We start from the raw sequence: 19,583 nt of genomic DNA, 5'->3' as shown, positions 1-19,583 counted from the left end.
TTCAAGAACTATGTGGTAAGGGTTATGGCCAACAAAATGACAATCCTTGCTCTCTGTGAGTTAGTGTCTGTTAGATGGTGATAGGAAGATAAATCTTCAAAAATAAGTATAATTGGAGATTATTTGAGGAAGGAGACAAGACTAATAGCAGATGGGATCAGGGAAGCTTTCATGGCAACTGAGCTGAGCCTTGAAGGAAATAAAGAATACTAGAAGAAGAGTGGAGGAGGGAGTGCATTTATTTCTTTTTAAAACATTTTATTGCTGTTTGTTTACCTCTCTGTCACTTTTCATTAATAATCTCCCTTGTAGCAAATCAGAATATTGAGCAAAATACAATGGCCATGCCAGAAAATACCTCTCATATTTTATACTTTTGGTTCAATAACTCTTGGAGGAAAGATGAAGAAGGACACTTTACCCACAAGCCCTCAGAGGTCACAGTTGGTCACTATTATAGTTCTATCTTTTGGTGTTTTGCAATGTGCTCTCCTCTTCTTTCACATCGTTCTTCTGGTTCTACTTATTTCACTCTCTTCTTCAAGCATTGGTCATTCCATATAGCTTATTAGTCATTCCATTTCATTCATATATGACATTTTGCTTATTCCCCAACTACTTAGAGAATTCCAGAGAAACTTTGGAGGATTTATATAAACTGATGCAGAGTGAAGTGGACTGAACCAAGAGAGAGCATTTTTCTTCTAAAATAAACAAGGGCTACTATAAACATTTTTTTTATTAGCTGGAACCTTTGGAGGGAGTGCATTCAAGCATGAGAGCCATTCATTCCTAAAAACATGGAGGAGGCAAGAGATATACTTGAACACAAAGAATTAATGAAAGGGAAGAGCTTGAGATAAGGCTGAAAAGGAAGGTTGGAGGCAGATTATTTAGTATTTTCTAAAGCATCCTGTGAAATTTATAGGCAATGGGTGGCCAATGAGGAGGGGAGTAATATGGTCAGGCCTGTGCCATTGGAAGATTATTTTAGCAGCTATATGAGGGTGGTTTGGAGAGAGAAATGATTGAAAGTTCAGAAACCTATTAGGAAGTTATTATAGAAGTCTTGCTAAGAGGTAATGAGGGACTAAAGTGATGTGGATATGGAGGAGGACAGGATGAGAGATTGTGGAGGGTTAGATGTAGTGACCACTTGCTATATATGAGGTAGTGGGCTAGGAAAAGGATGCAGCAAACATGACTTCTAGATTGCAAAATTGCACACCTTGGAGTGAGCTTTTGAGATGTTTCAGCGCATACACTTCATTTTCAGAAGAAAAACAGGTTTGGAAATGTTCAGCGAGGGGATTGGGGAAGGTGGTTTTTAATATCCCTTTTGTGATTTTCTGAAGCTACCTGGGTTAACTATCTGGCTTCTTTTAGAAAGCCTCAAAACTACAAGAACATGTCATCAAGCCCGTGTTTGTGCCAAAGAATGAATTAAACCAAGAGATGATGCACAGCGTTTATCAAAATGCCTTCTCCCTTAAAGAAGTTTTAAAAGATAAAATAAACAATCCTCAAGAGAAGAAAATAGAAGAGTCAACTAGCCCAGGTAATTACTTAAAAATATATACAACTCTTTTGATCTTAACAAAAAAGACATGTGATTGGGATTTCCATGTTCATAGTAAAATAGAAAAATGTACATTTAACTGAAGACTTTTATTATACATAGCTTGTTTTTTTAAAAAAAATATATAATAAATTCACTATATAATTTTCAAAGCTGCCTTGCTTATCTGTGGTTCTTTCTGGCCTTCCCTTTGTTTTCTTCTGTGCATTGAAAAAAATACCTACACGACTCTTTTTCTTTCTTTTCTTCCTTCCTTCCTTCCTTCCTTCCTTCCTTCCTTCCTTCCTTCCTTCCTTCCTTCCTTCCTTCCTTCCTTCCCTTCTCCCTCCCTTCCTGTCTCCTTCCCTCCCTCTTTTTCTTCATCCCTTCTTCCATTCTTTCCTCCCTCCATTTCTCCCTTCCTTCTCTCCTTCCCTTCTTTCCCTAACCTCTTTTTTCTCTCCCTAATCCCCACTGGAGAGAAAAAAAGATAAGTCCTTGTGATGTTTATACATAGGCAAATCAAATTCCCACATTAATTGTATCTGAAAATGTATGTCTTATTCTTTATTCTGAGTCCCTTACTTTTCTGTCACCAGGTAGGTATTTACTTATCAGTCTTCTCAAACTGTGATTATTGCATTGAGCAGAATGCCCAAGTCTTTCAGATTTGTCTGTTTTTATACTTATATTGTTAGTTTTTTTTTTTTTAAGTTCTCTTGGTTCAGTCTACTGCACTCTGTATCAGTTTATATAAATCTTCCAAAGTTATTCTGGGACTATCCCTCTCATTATTTCTTACTAGCCCCAGAATTAATAGTCATTATATTTGGAACTAAATTTGTAACCTGCATGGTAGGGTAGAGGTATTTGGAGGTTTATGAGTTAGTGGTTTAGGGCAGAACTGAAAAATCCTCTCCATATTGGACAAATTGAGGAAGGCCTTCTACCAACTCTCAAATCTTTACTTTTGCATAGGCTATCCCCCATGTCTGGAATATTTTCTCTCCATCTCCTATTCTTAGAATCCCTATCTTTCTTCAAAGAAAACACCTTCTTCACCTTCTGCATTGTTAATTAATTAACCTTCCTAATTAATCCTTCCCCCTACCCCCAATTACCTTGTATTTTAAAGATATCACAGAATTTTTGAGTTGGAGTACTCTTGGTAGTTATCTTGGTCATTATCTTAACCAATCAATATACATAAAGAATCCTCCAGAGAAAATAAAATTAATACTAGCTTGATTCTATATTGAATTAATTTTATATTGTAATTGAATCTGTATTTGTCTAAAATTACCTATGTTCTTGAATTGTGCTAGGAGTTAAAGTTATAATTAAAAGAAAAGTTGTTTTCTCTCAGACTGGTGGCCCTTGGGATACTTCTGTGACATCTTTGTTCTCTTGAAGCTCTACAAGTTACTTGGCACTAGCCTTTAAAGATATGCTATTAGTCCTTGTGCAATTAAGGGTTTTTCTCTCTTCTAAGGAAACAGGCAGTCTGATAGTTTTGAACCCTTAGCAGATTACAAGATGCAGAGAGGTCCTACTGAGCAATTAATGTTCCTTAATTATCAGAAAGGGTCAGTGATTAACCTCATGTGAATGTCAGTTTACCTTTCTCAATTTAGCCAGTTGTAATGCTCCTGCCCCAACCCTGTAACCTATCTTTTTTCCCCATGTCTACCCTACCAATAAAGAGGGTCACCTTTTTCTCATTTAGGTTGCCAGTCTGCCCTACTTTATTAACAGTTAGACACATCACTGTTAATAAACTGATTTTGCTCGGAGCTGTATATCTCACTTTATCTTTATTATTTTATTTGCTTCACCCCATGCCAGTTTTGGACATCTCTAATTATAATGAAGTTTTTCTTGCTATCATTCCTAAATTTGACTCTGCAGTTTCCAAACCATTATTTCTAAGTTCTTCCCTCTAAGGTCATAAAGAGCAAGTCTAATTCCAACTAGGTGACTAAAGTGTTTTACCTGGAGTCAGGAAGACTCTTCTCCTTAAATTCAAATCAAGCTTCAGAAAAGTGGGCAAGTTACTTAATTCTGTTTGCCTCAGTTTCCTTATCTGCAAAATAAACTGAAGAAGGAAATGACAAACCACTTGCTGTGTGATCCTGGGCAGGTTAATCCTGTTTGTCTCAGTTTCCTTATCTATAAGATGAACTAGAGAAGGAAATGGCAAACCACTTCAGTGGTTTTGCAAAAAAACAAAAAACAAAAAAACACTCTCCAAATGAGTCAGACACAACTGAACAACCACAAAACAACAAAGATACTTCTTCAGATACTGGAAGAGAGCTAACATGTCCTCTTTGAGTCTTCTGTCCACTAAATATTTTTATCAGTATCCTGAACTGATCCTCATCAGAAACTGATTCAGGGCCTTTCATTGATAACCAATGTTTTTCTTAAACTGTGGCAACTAGAACTGAACACAGTATTCCAGAGGAGGTGTCACTAGGGCGTTACATAGTTCTCTTATCACATCATTATTCCTGGAAACTATTCTCTCCTAATGCACCCCAGGATTACATTAGCTTTTTTGCCTCTCCCACATCAATCACATTGCTGACTTATATTAAACATGTATTCCCTAAACTCCCCAAATCTTTTAAAGAATGATTGCTGTCTAACCTTGTTTCTCACATCTTGAACTTGTAAAGTTTTTGTTGTTGTTGTTGTTCAAAGTGTAGGGAATTTTGCATTTATCTCAACTGAATTTCATCTTATTACATTTAGTCCACTATTCTAAGCAATGCAGATTTTTTTTTTTAGTCCAGAGATTTTTGAATCCCCATTTTATCATTTATCATCTTAGTGATCCCATCTAGTTCTGTGTTTGTGTAAAGTTTCAGGAGAATTCCATTTATGTTGCTTTTGATCACTTTTCAGTTTTGTCCAACTCTGACCCCATTTGGGATTTTCTTGGCAAAGATACTGATGTGGTTTAATTTTACAAATGAGGAAACTGAGGCAAACAGGGTTAAGTGACTTGCCCAGAGTCACACAACTAATATCTGAGTACTTCATCTATAAATTTATCTAAATCACTGATAAAAATGTTAAATTCTGAAGGGCCAAATACAGATCTATAAAGTCCTTTCTTAGACACCTCCTGCTATAATGAAATTGAACTAGAACATAAATATTCTTTAAGTCAGGCCATCTAATCAGCTAATATCCATCTGATTATCTTCTTGTCCAATTCCTGTCTCTCTATCTTTTCCAGAAGAATAGTCTGAGTAAAGATGTGCTGATAATTGTGTATCATCCAAAGTGGGCAATAAAAGAAAGGAAATTTAACATACATTATTCACATTTTCTCTGTCACTTTAAGCCTCAAAAACCAACAATACCAAAAAAAAAAAAAAAAATCTGATTTGTAATGTTTGCCTGTTTTTGAGATGTGAATGCTCACACTAAAAATTTAATAGTTGGCTCTTGTTAATTGATTGGAGCTGATACCAGCATGCTCCTGAGTTTGAGGCACTTTATCAAGAACTTTGCTAATATTCAGGTAAATTATATTTGTGACATTCCTTTCATTTCCTTGTTAGATTATCCTGACCTCAAAAGAAAAGAAGTTACTCTGATATGATCTCGTTCTCTGAATTCTGACTCTTTGAAATTATTTCCAGAAATTCACTGATTCTTTGATGACCCATCTAAGTTCCTTAGAAACAGAAATGAGTTTGTTCTTTTTCCCTCCTCCCCTTTTAAAAATTGGGATAATATTTGTCATACTCTGACCTTCCAATATCTTTCCCACTTCCTGTGATTTTTCATATATTACTGATGGTAGAAAAGCAAGCATGTCTGCCAGTTCTTTTAATTTCCAAGAGTATAGATGCCCAGGGATGTGTATTCATCAAAATCAACTAAGTGTTCTCTGGTCATTTCCTCTGTAAAGGTCATAGCCTTTTTTTTCCTCTGAGGCAATTGGGGTTAGGTGACTTGCCCAGGAGTCACACAGCTAGGAAGTGTTAAGTGTCTGAGATCAGATTTGAACTCAGGTCCTCCTGACTTCAGGGCTGCTGCTCTATCCACTGTGCCACCTAGCTGCCCCAAGGTCATAACCTGTTGTAGACAAAAGAGAAGCAAAATATGCACTAATCATTTGTACCTTAGCTCTGTGGTTAATTATCATCTCAGTTACCCTCAAATAAAGGTTTTATCCCTTTGTTCATTCCAAAATATTTTTTTCCCCTTTGTTTTGTCCCCTGCTTCTTTTTCCTTCTTTTTCTTTTTTTTAAATCCATTTTTTTATTAGCTGTAGTTTGCTTTGAAATGTAGCACATGTGACACTGTTTGTTTTTTTATGATCTGTATCACACTTTCATATGTATCTTCTGTTACCTAACATTGCTTCCTTTTCCATACTCTCCTCCTCTCCCATTCTCAGTTGTTCACTGAGTTCCCTTTGCATCCACATCAATCCCTTCAGACCAATCTCATTTTTTCCTCAACCCTAGTACTGTTTGCCATTGATCTTCAGAATTTCATCCTTGAGAATCTCTTATTCTTCTTGAACGGAATTTCTTAGTATCATTTTACTCTATGGGATTCTAGTTAACTTTCCTTTGTACCCATTAAAATTCGTTTTCTTCAGATCCAGGTTGCATGGAAGACCATGTCTGAATCTCCCCTTCTTTTTCTTCATTCTTCCCCTTAGTCCTCCTGTTATTTTTACTCCAGAAACTGGTTACTCCTAATTAGAGAATCAGATCTGGAATAGAATTTCCTCTTGTTATTTCTTCTGTTTTTTGAAAGATGAAATAAATTGTTACTTTGAAAAGTCAATAACTTATTAGCTGCTTCTGCTTCTGACAGAGAAATAGAGCTCCATTAGAATTCTGAATAATTGAAATTCCCCACCACTATTATAGTGTGCCTCTATTATCAGGCTTGTGATCTGATTCCATATTCCTTGTCCATTTTTCTTTTGATCTAGTTAGTCTCTCATGTACTTCAATGACATCACTTTTATTTTTTCCTTCATTGACCTTCACCCGATATATTGTGTCATGATTCTCCCTTCCTACTTCTCTTTATTTCCTCATATATCTTTTTAATAATCAGTATTACTACCCCTTACCACCTTTTACTGATGCTATTTCTTTTGAATAAAGAGTACCTGTCCAGAATTTTAGTCCACTCATGGGTTTCATTCTCCCAAGTCTCAGTGATACTTATGAAGTTAAATTTATTCTCCTTATATTAGGATTTTATTTTGATTGTTGCCTAAACTTTGGGCATTAAAAATCTGAGGCCACAGGTTTTACTACTGGATGATTTTTAGTGTTTTGACTCCTGTGAACTTCAGAGTAAGTCAATTGGTTTTTTCTCTTCATTTTAGCTTCAATCTATGTTATATAGTTTGAGGGATATAAGTAGTCATTCTGCTCCTTCCTCCACCACCAGCATAAAGCTCGTGTGATTAAATTGGCAAGACATTCAGTGAATTTTCAGCAGCTGGAATGACTCAGTGGATAGAGTGCTGGGCTTGGAGTTGAGTAGATCCTAAGTTCAAATCTCTTATACATTTATTAGCTATTTTGTTTGGATGAAACTGGATGGTTCGGCAGATAATAGTGCTGGGCCTGGAGTCAGGAAAACATGAGTTCAAATCTGGCCTTAGACACACACTAGCTGTGTGATTCTGGGCTGGTCATTTAGCTACTGCTTGTCTAATCCATTAGAGAAGAAAATGGTTAACTATTCTAATTTCTTTGCGAAGAAAACCCTATACAGGGTCACAAAGAATCAGACACAACTGTATGAATGAACAACAACTCCCTGCCTGACCAGAAATATATATATATTGTGTGTGTGTTTTCCTTTTTTGGCAAGTCAAATAGGGTTAAGTGACTTGCCTAGGGTCACACACTAGTAAGTGGCAAATTTCTGAATTTGAACTCAGGTCTTCCTGATTCCAGGACCAGTGTTCTATCTACTATACCACCTCACACTGCCTCTGCCTATATGTTTTAAGCCATGGTCAAGTTCATATCTCACTTTCAGATAACACCTTATTAATCAGATATTGATATCTTAAATTAATTTTTTTTCTTTTGCATCCCTTTCATTTGTGAAATAATAATGGGGAAAACAAATATATGTCACTTCAGTTTCTTGTCCACTTTCTTAATAGTTACTGACAATACTTTTTAAAGTTCCTTTTTTTTTTTGAATTCAGGAAAGATTTATTTTACTTTCTTGCAAGAATGGATGCCTGAGTTAGTAGACACCTTTGAAACTCCAAACACAAGATTTTATTTCCTATCCTGAAGCATCAGTCCCTCCCATGATTCCCCATTAGTTGTATGTTATAGAAGAATCTCCACTACTTATTACATAGCTAGTCCCTGGTTTATATTCTTTTGGGGGAAGATAACTGACCTCTACCTTTGATTATTCTTTGATATCCTTAAGGGTTTCAGTTTTTAAATTTTAAGTTTCTTTTCTCCAATTTAATTTTCATAAATGTGGAAACCATCCATTTCTCACAATTTACCACTTTTAAAAGCAGGCTGAGAATAGATTGGTGGGAGAGATGGGAAGGGGGTTGCTTGCATCATTTTGGGGAGTTTGCAGAGTGACTGATGTTTCTTTGAAGTTGAGATGTGTTCTAATCCCTGTTGAATTCTGTTTGAATAGATGTTTCTGGAAAAGGTTTGCCTTTCTCTATACCGACGTATCCCAATAGAGAATCTCGCCAAATGAGACGGATCTACAGTAAGTGATTCCTCCTAAATCTATACCCTGCTGTGGTGATGCATTTTGTTCAAAGAAATGGCTCAGCCTGTTACTGGTAAGATACTTACAGCTCTATTTTCATCTCTTAGAAGGGGACAAAGTAGGAGACAAATCACAGGTCAAGTTGCCAGTGGGTCACCAGCAAGAGAAGAGTGGAGCTCCAGACCAGAGTAAGTAAACATGGAAAAACAAAAAGAAATTGGGATTTTTTTTTTTAGTTGTTACTGTTTTTTTTTTTTTTTTTTCCCTATCTCCTTCCAATAGACAGTACTGAGGAAGATAAAAGGATTTCATTTTGATCAATAAATGCTGGGTAATTATCCAGTTCAACTCTCTCATTTTACAGATAAGAAAACAAGAGCAGAGAAATTTTTTAGTAACTTGTTCTAGGTCAAATGAATAGACAGTAGCAGAGTGGCTAATTTAACCCAGGTCCTCCAATGACCTTTTATTTAAATTTCAGAATGTTTTCATGTTTGGGTTTTGGGAGGAAAATACTTAGTACTTTTAGATACATTTATTGTTACCTTGTGGTTTTTACATCACAATAATTTCTGGAAATATTCTTCCTTTCTCCTGCTCCAACCCTTCAAAATTGAGTCCTTTTTTGCAACAAAAACAGGCAAAAATATCCACCAGGTGACAGCATTTAATAAGATATCCAACATTCTTTCCTATTAAATCACTTTCTCTTAGCTAGGAGGCAGGAGATAAGAATGTTATTTTCTCATAAAGTATTTGAGAGTTAGATGAGGATATTTGTAGACCATAGAAATATTTGGGAAGGGGCTGAGAGAGTGGGGGGTGGAGTAGAGGGCTGCAAAGAATAGGAAACAAAAAAAGTCACTGAAAGTTTTTTTTTTTAAATGCACACAGGATAGCCAGAAATAATCATAAATAAGCAAGTCATGTTTATCTTATTTACATGTTGGATTTTTTACATAATTAAAAAACTATATTATGTTTTATTATTTATGTATTATATATTTAAAAAGAAAAATGTATATTATAGAGATCTGCACTTTCATGTACAATCCCCTTTTCTTTTCTACTACATATATGGAAGTACCTATTATGTTTTGTTAAGTTCAGAATCTTTTTTTTAAAGTAATTTTTAATAAGAAAAATGGGGGAGATTAATTGGCAAGGGTAGATAAGAAATCTCTTGTTTAAAATGTAAATGTGAAGTCAAAGTTTTTAAAAATATGTAGTTGTTTTACTTTTAATGTGCAAATGTGTATATTGTGAATTTCTAAATGGGAACTATAAATAAGATAACCAGACTATGAGGAACATGGAATCCTGAGTTAGGTTATGTGTGTAGTTGTCCTTCAGAGTAGATGGGAAAGTACAAAAATAATTCTGGTTCTTCATTTTATATAAACATTGTTTATTGTTGTAAGGAAAGTCCATTTAGTTCTATGCTTTTTAATGTCTTTGAAACAGATTTTTGAATTCAGGTCTTTCTGACTTCAGGCCTGACATTCTATCTGTTAAGGTGGAAGATACCCCAACAAAATTAGAGTCTCCCAGTTGGTGTCCCAGGTGTGGTGAAAAAATTTGCACTCAGTCTGTCTCCAAGTGAAGGGGGGGAGATTTATTACAATTACAATTGTAATGCTGTTGAAGCTTGCTAAAGTTCCAAGGGAATCTAGCCAAGAGTAAGAAGATAATTTTATAGGAAAAAAGTAATAGATATGCTAATTTTATGACTTAGAGGTACAGCTGAGGAGTGGTAGGGAAGGGGTTGTTTCTATCCCAGTTCCCATCATTGAATCCTGTGGCTTACTAGCTCTCGGATTGGATTGTTCTCTCACAGTCGGCATTGTTTGTGGTACTTCCAAAGAGGGGTAGCCTTAGAGTTTTTCAGGAATTGCTACATTCTCACACCTTATCATTCTGCCATATAGCTGTCCATCTATTTATATTTATATTTTACCCAATGTACTTCTTATCTTTTTCCTTTTCATAGAGCTATCCCATGTAACATTTTTTTTAAAGTAGAGAAGAAAAATTTCAGCCAAACTCATTAGTACAAAAATCAAATCCTGATTTACCCATAAACCCTTATTCCTACCCTCATTTCTCTCTTTCTCTCTCTTTTTAATAGCTTTTTATTTACAAGTTATATGCAGGGGTAATTTTACAGCATTGACAATTGCCAAACCTTTTGTTCCAATTTTTCCCCTCCTTCCCCCCACTCCCTCCCCGAGATGGCAGGATGACCAGTAGATGTTAAATATATTAAAGTATAAATAAGATACACAATAAGTATACATGACCAAACCATTATTTTGCTGTACAAAAAGAATCAGACTCTGAAATATTGTACAATTAGCCTGTGAAGGAAATCCAAAATGCAGGCAGGCAAAAATATAGGGATTGGGAATTCAATGTAATGTTTCTTCATCATCTCCCAGAATTCTTTCGCTGGGCGTAGCTGGTTCAGTTCATTACTGCTCTGTTGGAACTGATTTAGTTCATCTCATTGCTGGAGATGGCCAGGTCCATCAGAATTGATCATCATATAGTGTTGTTGTTGAAGTATATAATGATCTCCTGGCCCTGCTTGTTTCACTCAGCATCAGTTTGTATAAGTCTCTCCAGGCCTTTCTGAAATCATCCTGTTGGTCATTTCTTACCAAACAATAATATTCCATAATATTCATATACCACAATTTATTCAGCCATTTTCCTATTGATGGGCATCCACTCAGATTCCAGTTTCTGGCCACTACAAAGAGGGCTGCCACAAACATTTGTGTACATACTGGTTCCTTTCCCTTCATCTATTGACCATTTGCTCTGATTATAGAAATTTGCTATAAGAGGAAAAAGCAGGGACATAATTATAATAGTGTCAAAACAGATCCTGCAGGCCTCAGCATGAAAGCACATACATGAAAGGATAAAGCATAGCTTTTCTTGACAATCAATCATGTAGTAACAATTCCACCTCCTAGCTAGACTCAGGAATAATCAGGTAGAAAACAAACAGAACTGGGAAACTGAGTCAGAAGAATCTGGCCTTGAGCAGAGCTTAAGGTTGTCCTCCCAGCTCTTGCCCAGATAAGACAGATAAATAATGACTTTGTTTCCTTATACATCCTAAATAGAGTCATTATTTACTCCGATAGCTTCAAGAAAACTGGCAAGCTTACAAATTAAGGGGAGTTGACAGAGACCCCAGGGAAGGGCCTGAGCTTGCTGTTGTCCACCCCAACTATTCTTAGTGTGTTTTCATGGGTGTGCTGGTTGATACCTCCGCCCACTCTGTGAAGGGAGAAAAAAGGTGTTGCACACCCTCATACTTAAAGGTGAACTGATAAGGCTTTTACCTCATCCCTCTTGTTCCACACACAGTAATTACCAATTTTAGGTTTAACATGATGACAATAACTCCAAATAACTTAGTTAATAACTTTAGAATTTTCCTAAGCAATAGCCAAATACTTTTAAGCTGTAATTTCCTTTTAATTTTCCAGCAAAGGTGAAAATGCTTAATTCCCTAAATTACATTTATAAAATATTATAAAATTTGTTTAGCAAGGCTAAATAAACTTTCCACCTTCTTTTAGTTGTTCAGTTTATTTTGTACCCAAGCTGTTGCAGCTTTGGAAGTTCTTAAGGAGGATTTCTATTCCCTTAAATAAGTTTCCCTTTTGTTTTAGGGAGAAAACTAGACAACTATCTCACTATCTCACAAAACTATCTCACTTCTTAAAAGTGAGATAGAACAGATTTTAAAATTGACTTAATTTCAGTTCATTAGATTCCCTAAATTCTAGACAAACTGAATTGCCATTTGGTTATTTTCCAATTCACACAAACCATTTCTCTTTTATGGACCAGGGAAGGGTTGAAGTATCAGTTTTTACCGACAGGTCTCTTAGAAGTCTGTCTCTGATAACTCAAAAGCAGGCTTGTTTGTTGCCAGAGTTTTTAAAAATAGCAGCAAACAGCTTATCTGTTTTTCCTAAAGTTTCCAAACTCTTAAATTTTCTGTTAACATAGTCAGTGCAAATAGATTACAGCTTACATATCCCTTTAGTGGGCTTTCAAATTACTTTTACTATCATATCTCAAAAAAGGAATTTCATTGAACTCAGTATATTTTCTTTTTCCCTCTCACCCCTTCTTCCATGTATCCCTGCTGCAGTTAGGGAAGGAGGGAAGAGAGAAGAAAGAGAAAAAGATTCTCTTATCTTTGTGCACTATCATCCTAATCCTGGGGACACTTTAATTTGGTTGAATTTGTTTCCAAATTACTTTACACGCACACAAAAAATCATTATCTTAACATTGGCATTATAAGTTGTTCACATCTAAAAACCCATGTAAAGTTATCAAATATGAAGAAGTTATATCCAGTAAAGCAGTTAACATTCATATAGTATTTGTTTTATGCTAAGCACTTTTGTAATCATGTGATCTTCATAACAATCATTATTATTTCTCTTTACAAATTAGAAAACTAAGCAGAGATAAAATAATTTGCCATAAATTACATAGCTAATGCATATCTACAACTGAAACAGAATGGTGGGTCTGCCAAATGAAGAGACTGACTGGCTTTTTCAGGTGCCCGGGCTCAGGGAATGCTGACCATGGACCCTGACCTCCATTCCATCCCTATTCTCCCCCAAGATGGATAGAGGAGGCATTTGGGCAAGGTTGTATGGGGGTCCCACAGCAATTACTGCTTTCCCGTGTCTACAGGTGAAGCAGAATTTGAGTTTCCCTACAGTTCTTTAGCATTCTCTTTTCTTAATCTGATTTGAGATGAGAGGAGTTAACAAACATAGGGACTTGGGCTATATCTATCTTGTTAGCAATCCCCACAACCAAGATACACTCAGTACTCCTAGGAGTAGAGCATGCTGAGTGATCAGGTTGTGGAATGGGTCCCTTAATACCTTCTAGGTTGCTTTCCCAATGGAGCAGAAGGGGACTCCAGACAAGATAGGAATCAAGAAAGAGTTAGCAAAAAGTTGCTATTTACCTAATTTTTATTTTTATTTTTCACTTCTTTCTTTCAGAATGGAGTAAATTGCTGGAAATATCCTCAATATTTTAGGAATTTTTTTCTTGCAATCTCAAAATGACTAATTGCCAAATTCCTTAATCATTGCTCTCAAAATCTTGAGAATCTGCTAAGATGTTATTTTAGCAGTTCTATAATTTTAATTAGCTACCTTTATTTCTGTAGCTCCAAGGTTGGCCAGACTGGGATTCACAGGAAAGTTAAGTTTTTTTCCCCTTTTACAAGATGGGAGATAAGAATGTGAAGAAATCTTTCCAGGGTTCTAATGTTAGCATGTAAGGTTTTTTTTGTTTGTTTGTTTTTGGCTTTTGTTTTTTTTTTTTTTTTTTTGTTTTTTGCTGGCTGTGTTTTAAATCTTTCCAGATAACAAAATCTAGGTCACAGAACAACCATGACATAGACATGCTGCATAGAGACACAGATACAGACAAAAAAATTATATGGAAGAGGACTGTCCTATCTTTGCCAAAAGTCATAAAATTTCTTTGCCAAAAGCCATCCTATAGCTCCTCATGTCCTCTGGTGTCCCAGAGAAGGTGGAAAGGTAGCAAAAGGCAAAAGTCCCCAAGAATTTTGCTGAAAATTGCAAGAATTTCCAAGTCTGGGTATACCAGTCAAAGAAAATCTAAGAGTGGAGCTTAAGACAACTCAGACAAGTTTTTCCTAGTTGCTTGAGGTGTCCCAGGTATAAGTTTGAAGGAGAAAAAAATTGGGGAACTTACCTTGACAAGGAGGAGATGAAGCCAGGGGAGGCTAGACTCTCCCCATACAAGTCCCCAAATGTTGAGGTTCAGAAAGAGACCCCAAAAAGTTGGGGTCACAGCCTGGTATTGGGAGGTCTCCCAAAAGAATTTGCAGGCTTGAACTAATCTCTAAGTCAAAGGACAAGTTTATTATGATTGTAACATCAATTGAAATGGGTTTAGTTCCAAAAAGATTTAGCAAAGAACCAGGAACAAGATGACAAATTTATAGGAAAAGTTAGAAAGACCTGAGCTTAATGTTACTTATTTGCTAATTTTATGGCTTACAGGTAGGTTGAGGGGTGGTCTGTTCACTATTGTCTCAGGAACTTGGTTATTACTGATGTACAGATTATCTGATAGTAAGCAATATTTGTAGAACTATCCTAAGACCAGAAGACTTTAACTCATTGACAGGCATTTTTAGAACAATAGCACCCTAAGGTCATTGAAATTCAGGATTACTGCTATATTTCCCTTAGAAGCTGTATCCCCTTCAGTTCTTGTGTATATTTTTTTCTTGGTCCTGCTTACTTTACTTTGCATCGGTTCATGTAATTCTTTCCATAGTTCTCTGTATTTGTCATATTCATCATTTCTTACAGTACAGAATATTCCACTTTATTCAGGCACTACAATTTATTTAGTCTTTCCTCAAGTGATAGGCAGCTATTTATTTTCCAGTTCTTTGCTGTCACAAAAAGTGAGCGGATATAAAGCCTTTGATTTTGTCAGCATCTTTATCATCTTTTGAATACCTCTGTATTTTGTTTTAAAATATCTTAATGCAATAAATTGTATTTTTTTTTTCAGAACAGAAACCTAAAAAACCTGGTAAGTATAAGCAACTTCTGTACTTTTTCCTCCCTCTTTCCCCTGCAGATACAGATTTATCTTGTTTCTTGACCCTCCAAACCTGGGTCCTTAGTTGGTAACTATAACATAGCTACTCCTTCTGCTCTTACCCACCTCTCCGCCAATATCTCCCTAGGTTTTCTGAAAGAAATGAGCCACATAGTTGGGACAAATGGGCTTTGCCCTGGGCTTTATATCTGTATTTAAATTATTTAAGCCCAAGTTGTTTTTTAAAAGGAAATAAGGAGGGGGTTGACCAAGTCTTGTCTTTTTTGCACATCACCAATTTCATTTTCTCCTCATTCAGTCCCTGCTACTCCTTCAACCCACAGTCAGAATTCCGGCATGGGATCTTTGACAGACTTAACAAAATTAAAAACCGCTCTCCAAGATAGTGAGTACTTTGAGGATTGGGGAGATGTGTGCTTTTGGCTCTTGCCTTTTGAATGTTTTATGCTGTTTATTTTGAAACAATGACAGATCTCTCCTTTGCAGCTACAGAAAAAGTCAATGCCTTACCAAAGAATTCACCAAATCAGAAGACACAAGTACTAGAGGCATTCTTGGCAAAATCCAGAGCAGAGCTTTTGCAATGTAAGTGCCATTATCACTGGGGGAAATACCTGGCATTGTATAGCTATCAAGGGTCTTTGAGGTCATCTCAACTATTCCTTTATGTCCCTTACCTCCTATTCCTATTTTACAGTTGGGAAAAATGAGGCTCAGGAAGGGATCATATTTAGATTTAGAGTTAGAAGAGACATTAGAGTTCATCAAATTCAACTCTACTATTTTGCCTGTCACTCGTCCTGGATATATTCCCAGAAAAGTTAGAAAAATTACTGGACTTATATTATACTATTAGAATTTGATCTTATTAGTATCATCAACAAAGAAATGTTTATTTATTAAGATTTATTTATTTATTAGGAAAAGTGTTACCAATATTGGGCCTAATACGTGCTATCCCAAATATAAAGTTATATTATCTAAATGACATCTTTAGGAAAGAAGATCATGTAAAAAGAAGCTACATAAAATTGTTAGGAATTCAAGCCAGCTTGCTCTCTACCTAAAACTAAAATTCCTCAATCTCTTCTAAGATCATTCCCCCAAATTTCCCCTGACTTTGTTTCTCCAAATCTTCCAGGCTTTGTTTTCCTAAATCTTCCCTGACTTTGCTTTTCCAAATCTCCCCTGCCTTTGTTATTTCCAAATCTCCCGACTTTTGTTTTTCCAAATATCCCCTGACTTGCTTTCTCCAAATCTCCCCCTATTCCTCCCTGATCTTATCCTTCAAGCAAAGCATCTCCCCAACTGTCAAAACAACTCTCCTGGTCTTTCCCCTCTTCTTCTGTCTATAAAAATCGCGCCTTCCCAAAGCATGGCACAAAAATAATAATTGGATTTTGTTCAAGACCTTTACTCATTAATAAAGGTACCTTTTGGCAGAGAAAACACCTCATTGTGATTCCTCACAGTCTGTACCTCATCTATGCTCTTCCAAACCTCATCACGTGACATCAAAATTATCCTATTTTTAAAAAACCAATAGGTTTTTTGTTTATTATATTTTGTTATATTTTAATTATTACTTCTCTCCTTGTAGGAATGCTATAGTAAAGAGAACACTAGTTTTGGGTGTGACCTTGGACAAGTCACTTTGACTACCTAGGACCTCAGTTTCCTCATCTGTAAAATAGGGAGAAGATGATTTCCAAAGTACCTTTAACTCAATGATCTTTATAGCTTTCATTGTTGTTTCCTTAGATTGAGAGCCAGAAGGGACCCTTCAAGGTCAACTAGTCTAATCCCCTCAATTTTGTAGATGAGGAGCTAAAGCTCAGAGATGGGCGATGACTTTGATATCATCTACCAAGTGGTTGAGTCAAGATTTGAACTCAGTTCCAAAGGCAGTGTTCTTTCTCTTCTACCAAACTGATTTTTATCTCATTTGCTTACCTTAGTATAATTTTAGGTCCCAATGAGTTGTACAAGATTGGTGTAGGAACAGACTCCAGACAATATGTAGACTAATAGAATAGTCTCTTCATTTTATAAATCAGACAATGAAGGCCCAAGATAGGCTAAATAGCCTACCCTGGATCAGTCAGTCAGTCAACAAACATCTGTTAACCATTCATTTGTTTATTTGTTTGTTTATTTATGTTTTCAATAAGTATTTATTAAGTGAATTTTTATATTAGTGACACTGTGCTAAGTAAGCACTGGGAGGCTCCCCTCCAAAAAAAAAAGGCAAAAGACAGTACCTGTCTTTGAAGAGATCGCAATCATTATATTTAGGATTTGAATCTAAAATTAATAACAATAACAACATATATAGTACTTTAAGATATACAGAAGCTTCATTTAAATTATCTCATTTGATTCTCTTAATAACTCTGATGTAGGTACTATTATTATTTACACATACATTCTCTCTCTCTCTCTCATAATTATGCCATAATATATGTAAAACATTTTGTAAAGAGTTCAATTCTAGAAATTTTAGCTACTATTACTATCCCTAGTTTATAGATGAGGGTACTAAAGTTAGGAATTTAAATGAATTTCCCAGGATCTCACAATTCTCTGATGTCTTAGGATTTGAATTCAGTATTCCCTGACACCAATTCTGGTACTCTGTTCATTCTACTACCTAGATTCGTCACATGGTACCAGGTTCCTGCTCTTAAACGTACTTGGTGTTTTATAATGGAAAGAACATAGAATAGTCTTGGTCACCTGAGCTTCAATCTTGGTTCTGTTGCTTATCAACTGTATGATTTTGGAAAGTAACTTCCCCTATCTGTGCCTCAGTTTTCCTATTCAATAATTAATAACAATAATAATAGCTAATATATATGTATATGCATATTTTGTGTGTATAGATGTATAACTAACATATATATAACTATATATTTGCATATATGTATAGCTAACATATATATGGTGATACATATAACTTATGATGTGTTGACCTCTATGCTAAACATTTTACAATCATTATTTCATTTGAACTTCACAACCATGGCAATAGATTCTATTATTATTCCTATTTTACAACTGAAGAAACTGAAGGGAACAGAGGTTGACTTGCCCAGAACTATACAGCTAGGAAGTGTCTGAGCCACATTTGAATTTGAATTCCAAATCTTCCTGTTTTCTGGCTTACCATTCCATAATAAAATAAGTGGATTGACCTAAATGATCTTTCAACTCCCATATAAAGCATAGAGAAATAAAAATATCAAAACAAAAAACTTCCCATTAATTTTAGGACAAGTTGCTAGATAATTATATTGAGGACAAAGAAAAGTATATAATTGGACAGGAGAATGGAGATGGGAAAGAAAAACTCTTCTGAACTCAATCTTTAAAAAGCTTATTAAAGAGAGGAGATATCAAGAGTTATTTGAATGATTCAGGGATAGATAGGAGCTGGAAAATATAGTTAATATTTTGTTTTTATTATATATATATATAATAAATTTTAAATAAAAATAGTTAATAATAAAAAAATAAGATAATACTTCATCATTTTAGGGAAACTTTTGTCTATTCCTTTAGTTTGTTCTTTGCACTCTTATACCCAAGGATTTTTGTCTCTGTAGACGCTACTCGAGTGGTTCTGGACTACAACACTGCCAACTACAAAGTGGCTTTGTCAGAGAACTACACTGTAGCATCTGTTGCTTCAGTCCCCCAGAACTATCCATCCCGTCCCCAGAGATTCACCTGCTGCTCCCAGGTTCTTGGGCTGCACAGTTACAAATCAGGAGTCCACTACTGGGAAGTGGAACTGCAGAAGAACACCTTTTGCGGCATCGGCATCTGCTATGGGAGCATGGATCGCCATGGTCCTGCCAGCCGACTGGGCCGCAACAGCTCCTCCTGGTGCGTAGAGTGGTTCAACAACAAGATCTCCGCCTGGCACAATGATTTGGAGAAACACCTGCCTCTCACCAAGGCCACCAGGATTGGCGTGCTCCTGAATTACGATGACGGCTTTGTCATTTTCTTTGCCATCACAGACAAAGTCAACCAGATCTATAAGTACAGGGCAGAGTTTTCAGAAGCATTGTACCCTGTCTTTTGGTTATTCTCCAGTGGCACTACTCTATCCATCTGCCCACTGAAATAGAAAATCATTTTACTCAAAGGATGGGACCCAGGGTTCACCCCCCCCCCCCCATCCAACTCAGGCTATATCCTGTGCTGAGTTCAAAAAATGAATTATAATTTTCGAGTTAAGGCTGTCTGATTATGGGAGAAGTGACCTGCTCCCTTTTCATGATGGCTTTCTTTGGATAATTTTACAGATAATTCCGTGTGAGATTGGGAAGAAAGTTTTGGGAAGGGTGGATGAGCATTTGGGTTGATAATGGGGGTTCAGTTAAGTGAATTTTAAGGCCTAAAATCATATCATCTTTAGATAAAATGGCTTCTTAAAGTTGTGTTAGCAATACCAAGCCATTGATCAGTTTATGGAAGATTATATTGTTGATACTTTTTTCTAAACCCCAGAAAAGTATAATCAGTCCTACAGGTTGCCAGGTACAGGCCTTATTGACCTCTGAAGGTTGGGTTTAACCTCATGTGGTATACT

General features: G+C 36.0%; 1 protein-coding gene across 1 annotated transcript in view; it reads left to right on the top strand.

Annotated features, from left to right (window-relative positions):
* Positions 1–19,176, top strand: part of TRIM25 (tripartite motif containing 25) — a 30,323-nt gene extending 11,147 nt beyond the window's left edge. Inside the window, exons 4-10 of the mRNA XM_012550255.3 lie at positions 1,387–1,558; positions 8,234–8,311; positions 8,422–8,502; positions 14,933–14,953; positions 15,282–15,368; positions 15,470–15,568; positions 18,589–19,176. Of these exons, the coding sequence (XP_012405709.1) occupies positions 1,387–1,558; positions 8,234–8,311; positions 8,422–8,502; positions 14,933–14,953; positions 15,282–15,368; positions 15,470–15,568; positions 18,589–19,118 (1,068 nt within the window). The 3' untranslated portion in view covers positions 19,119–19,176. The remainder of the gene's footprint in view (positions 1–1,386; positions 1,559–8,233; positions 8,312–8,421; positions 8,503–14,932; positions 14,954–15,281; positions 15,369–15,469; positions 15,569–18,588) is intronic.
* The last annotated feature ends 407 nt before the right edge of the window (positions 19,177–19,583 follow it).

This window comes from Sarcophilus harrisii, chromosome 4 (genome assembly GCF_902635505.1).
Source record: "Sarcophilus harrisii chromosome 4, mSarHar1.11, whole genome shotgun sequence".
NCBI classification, from domain to species: domain Eukaryota; kingdom Metazoa; phylum Chordata; class Mammalia; order Dasyuromorphia; family Dasyuridae; genus Sarcophilus; species Sarcophilus harrisii.
This window is presented reverse-complemented; position numbering and strand designations above follow the sequence as displayed.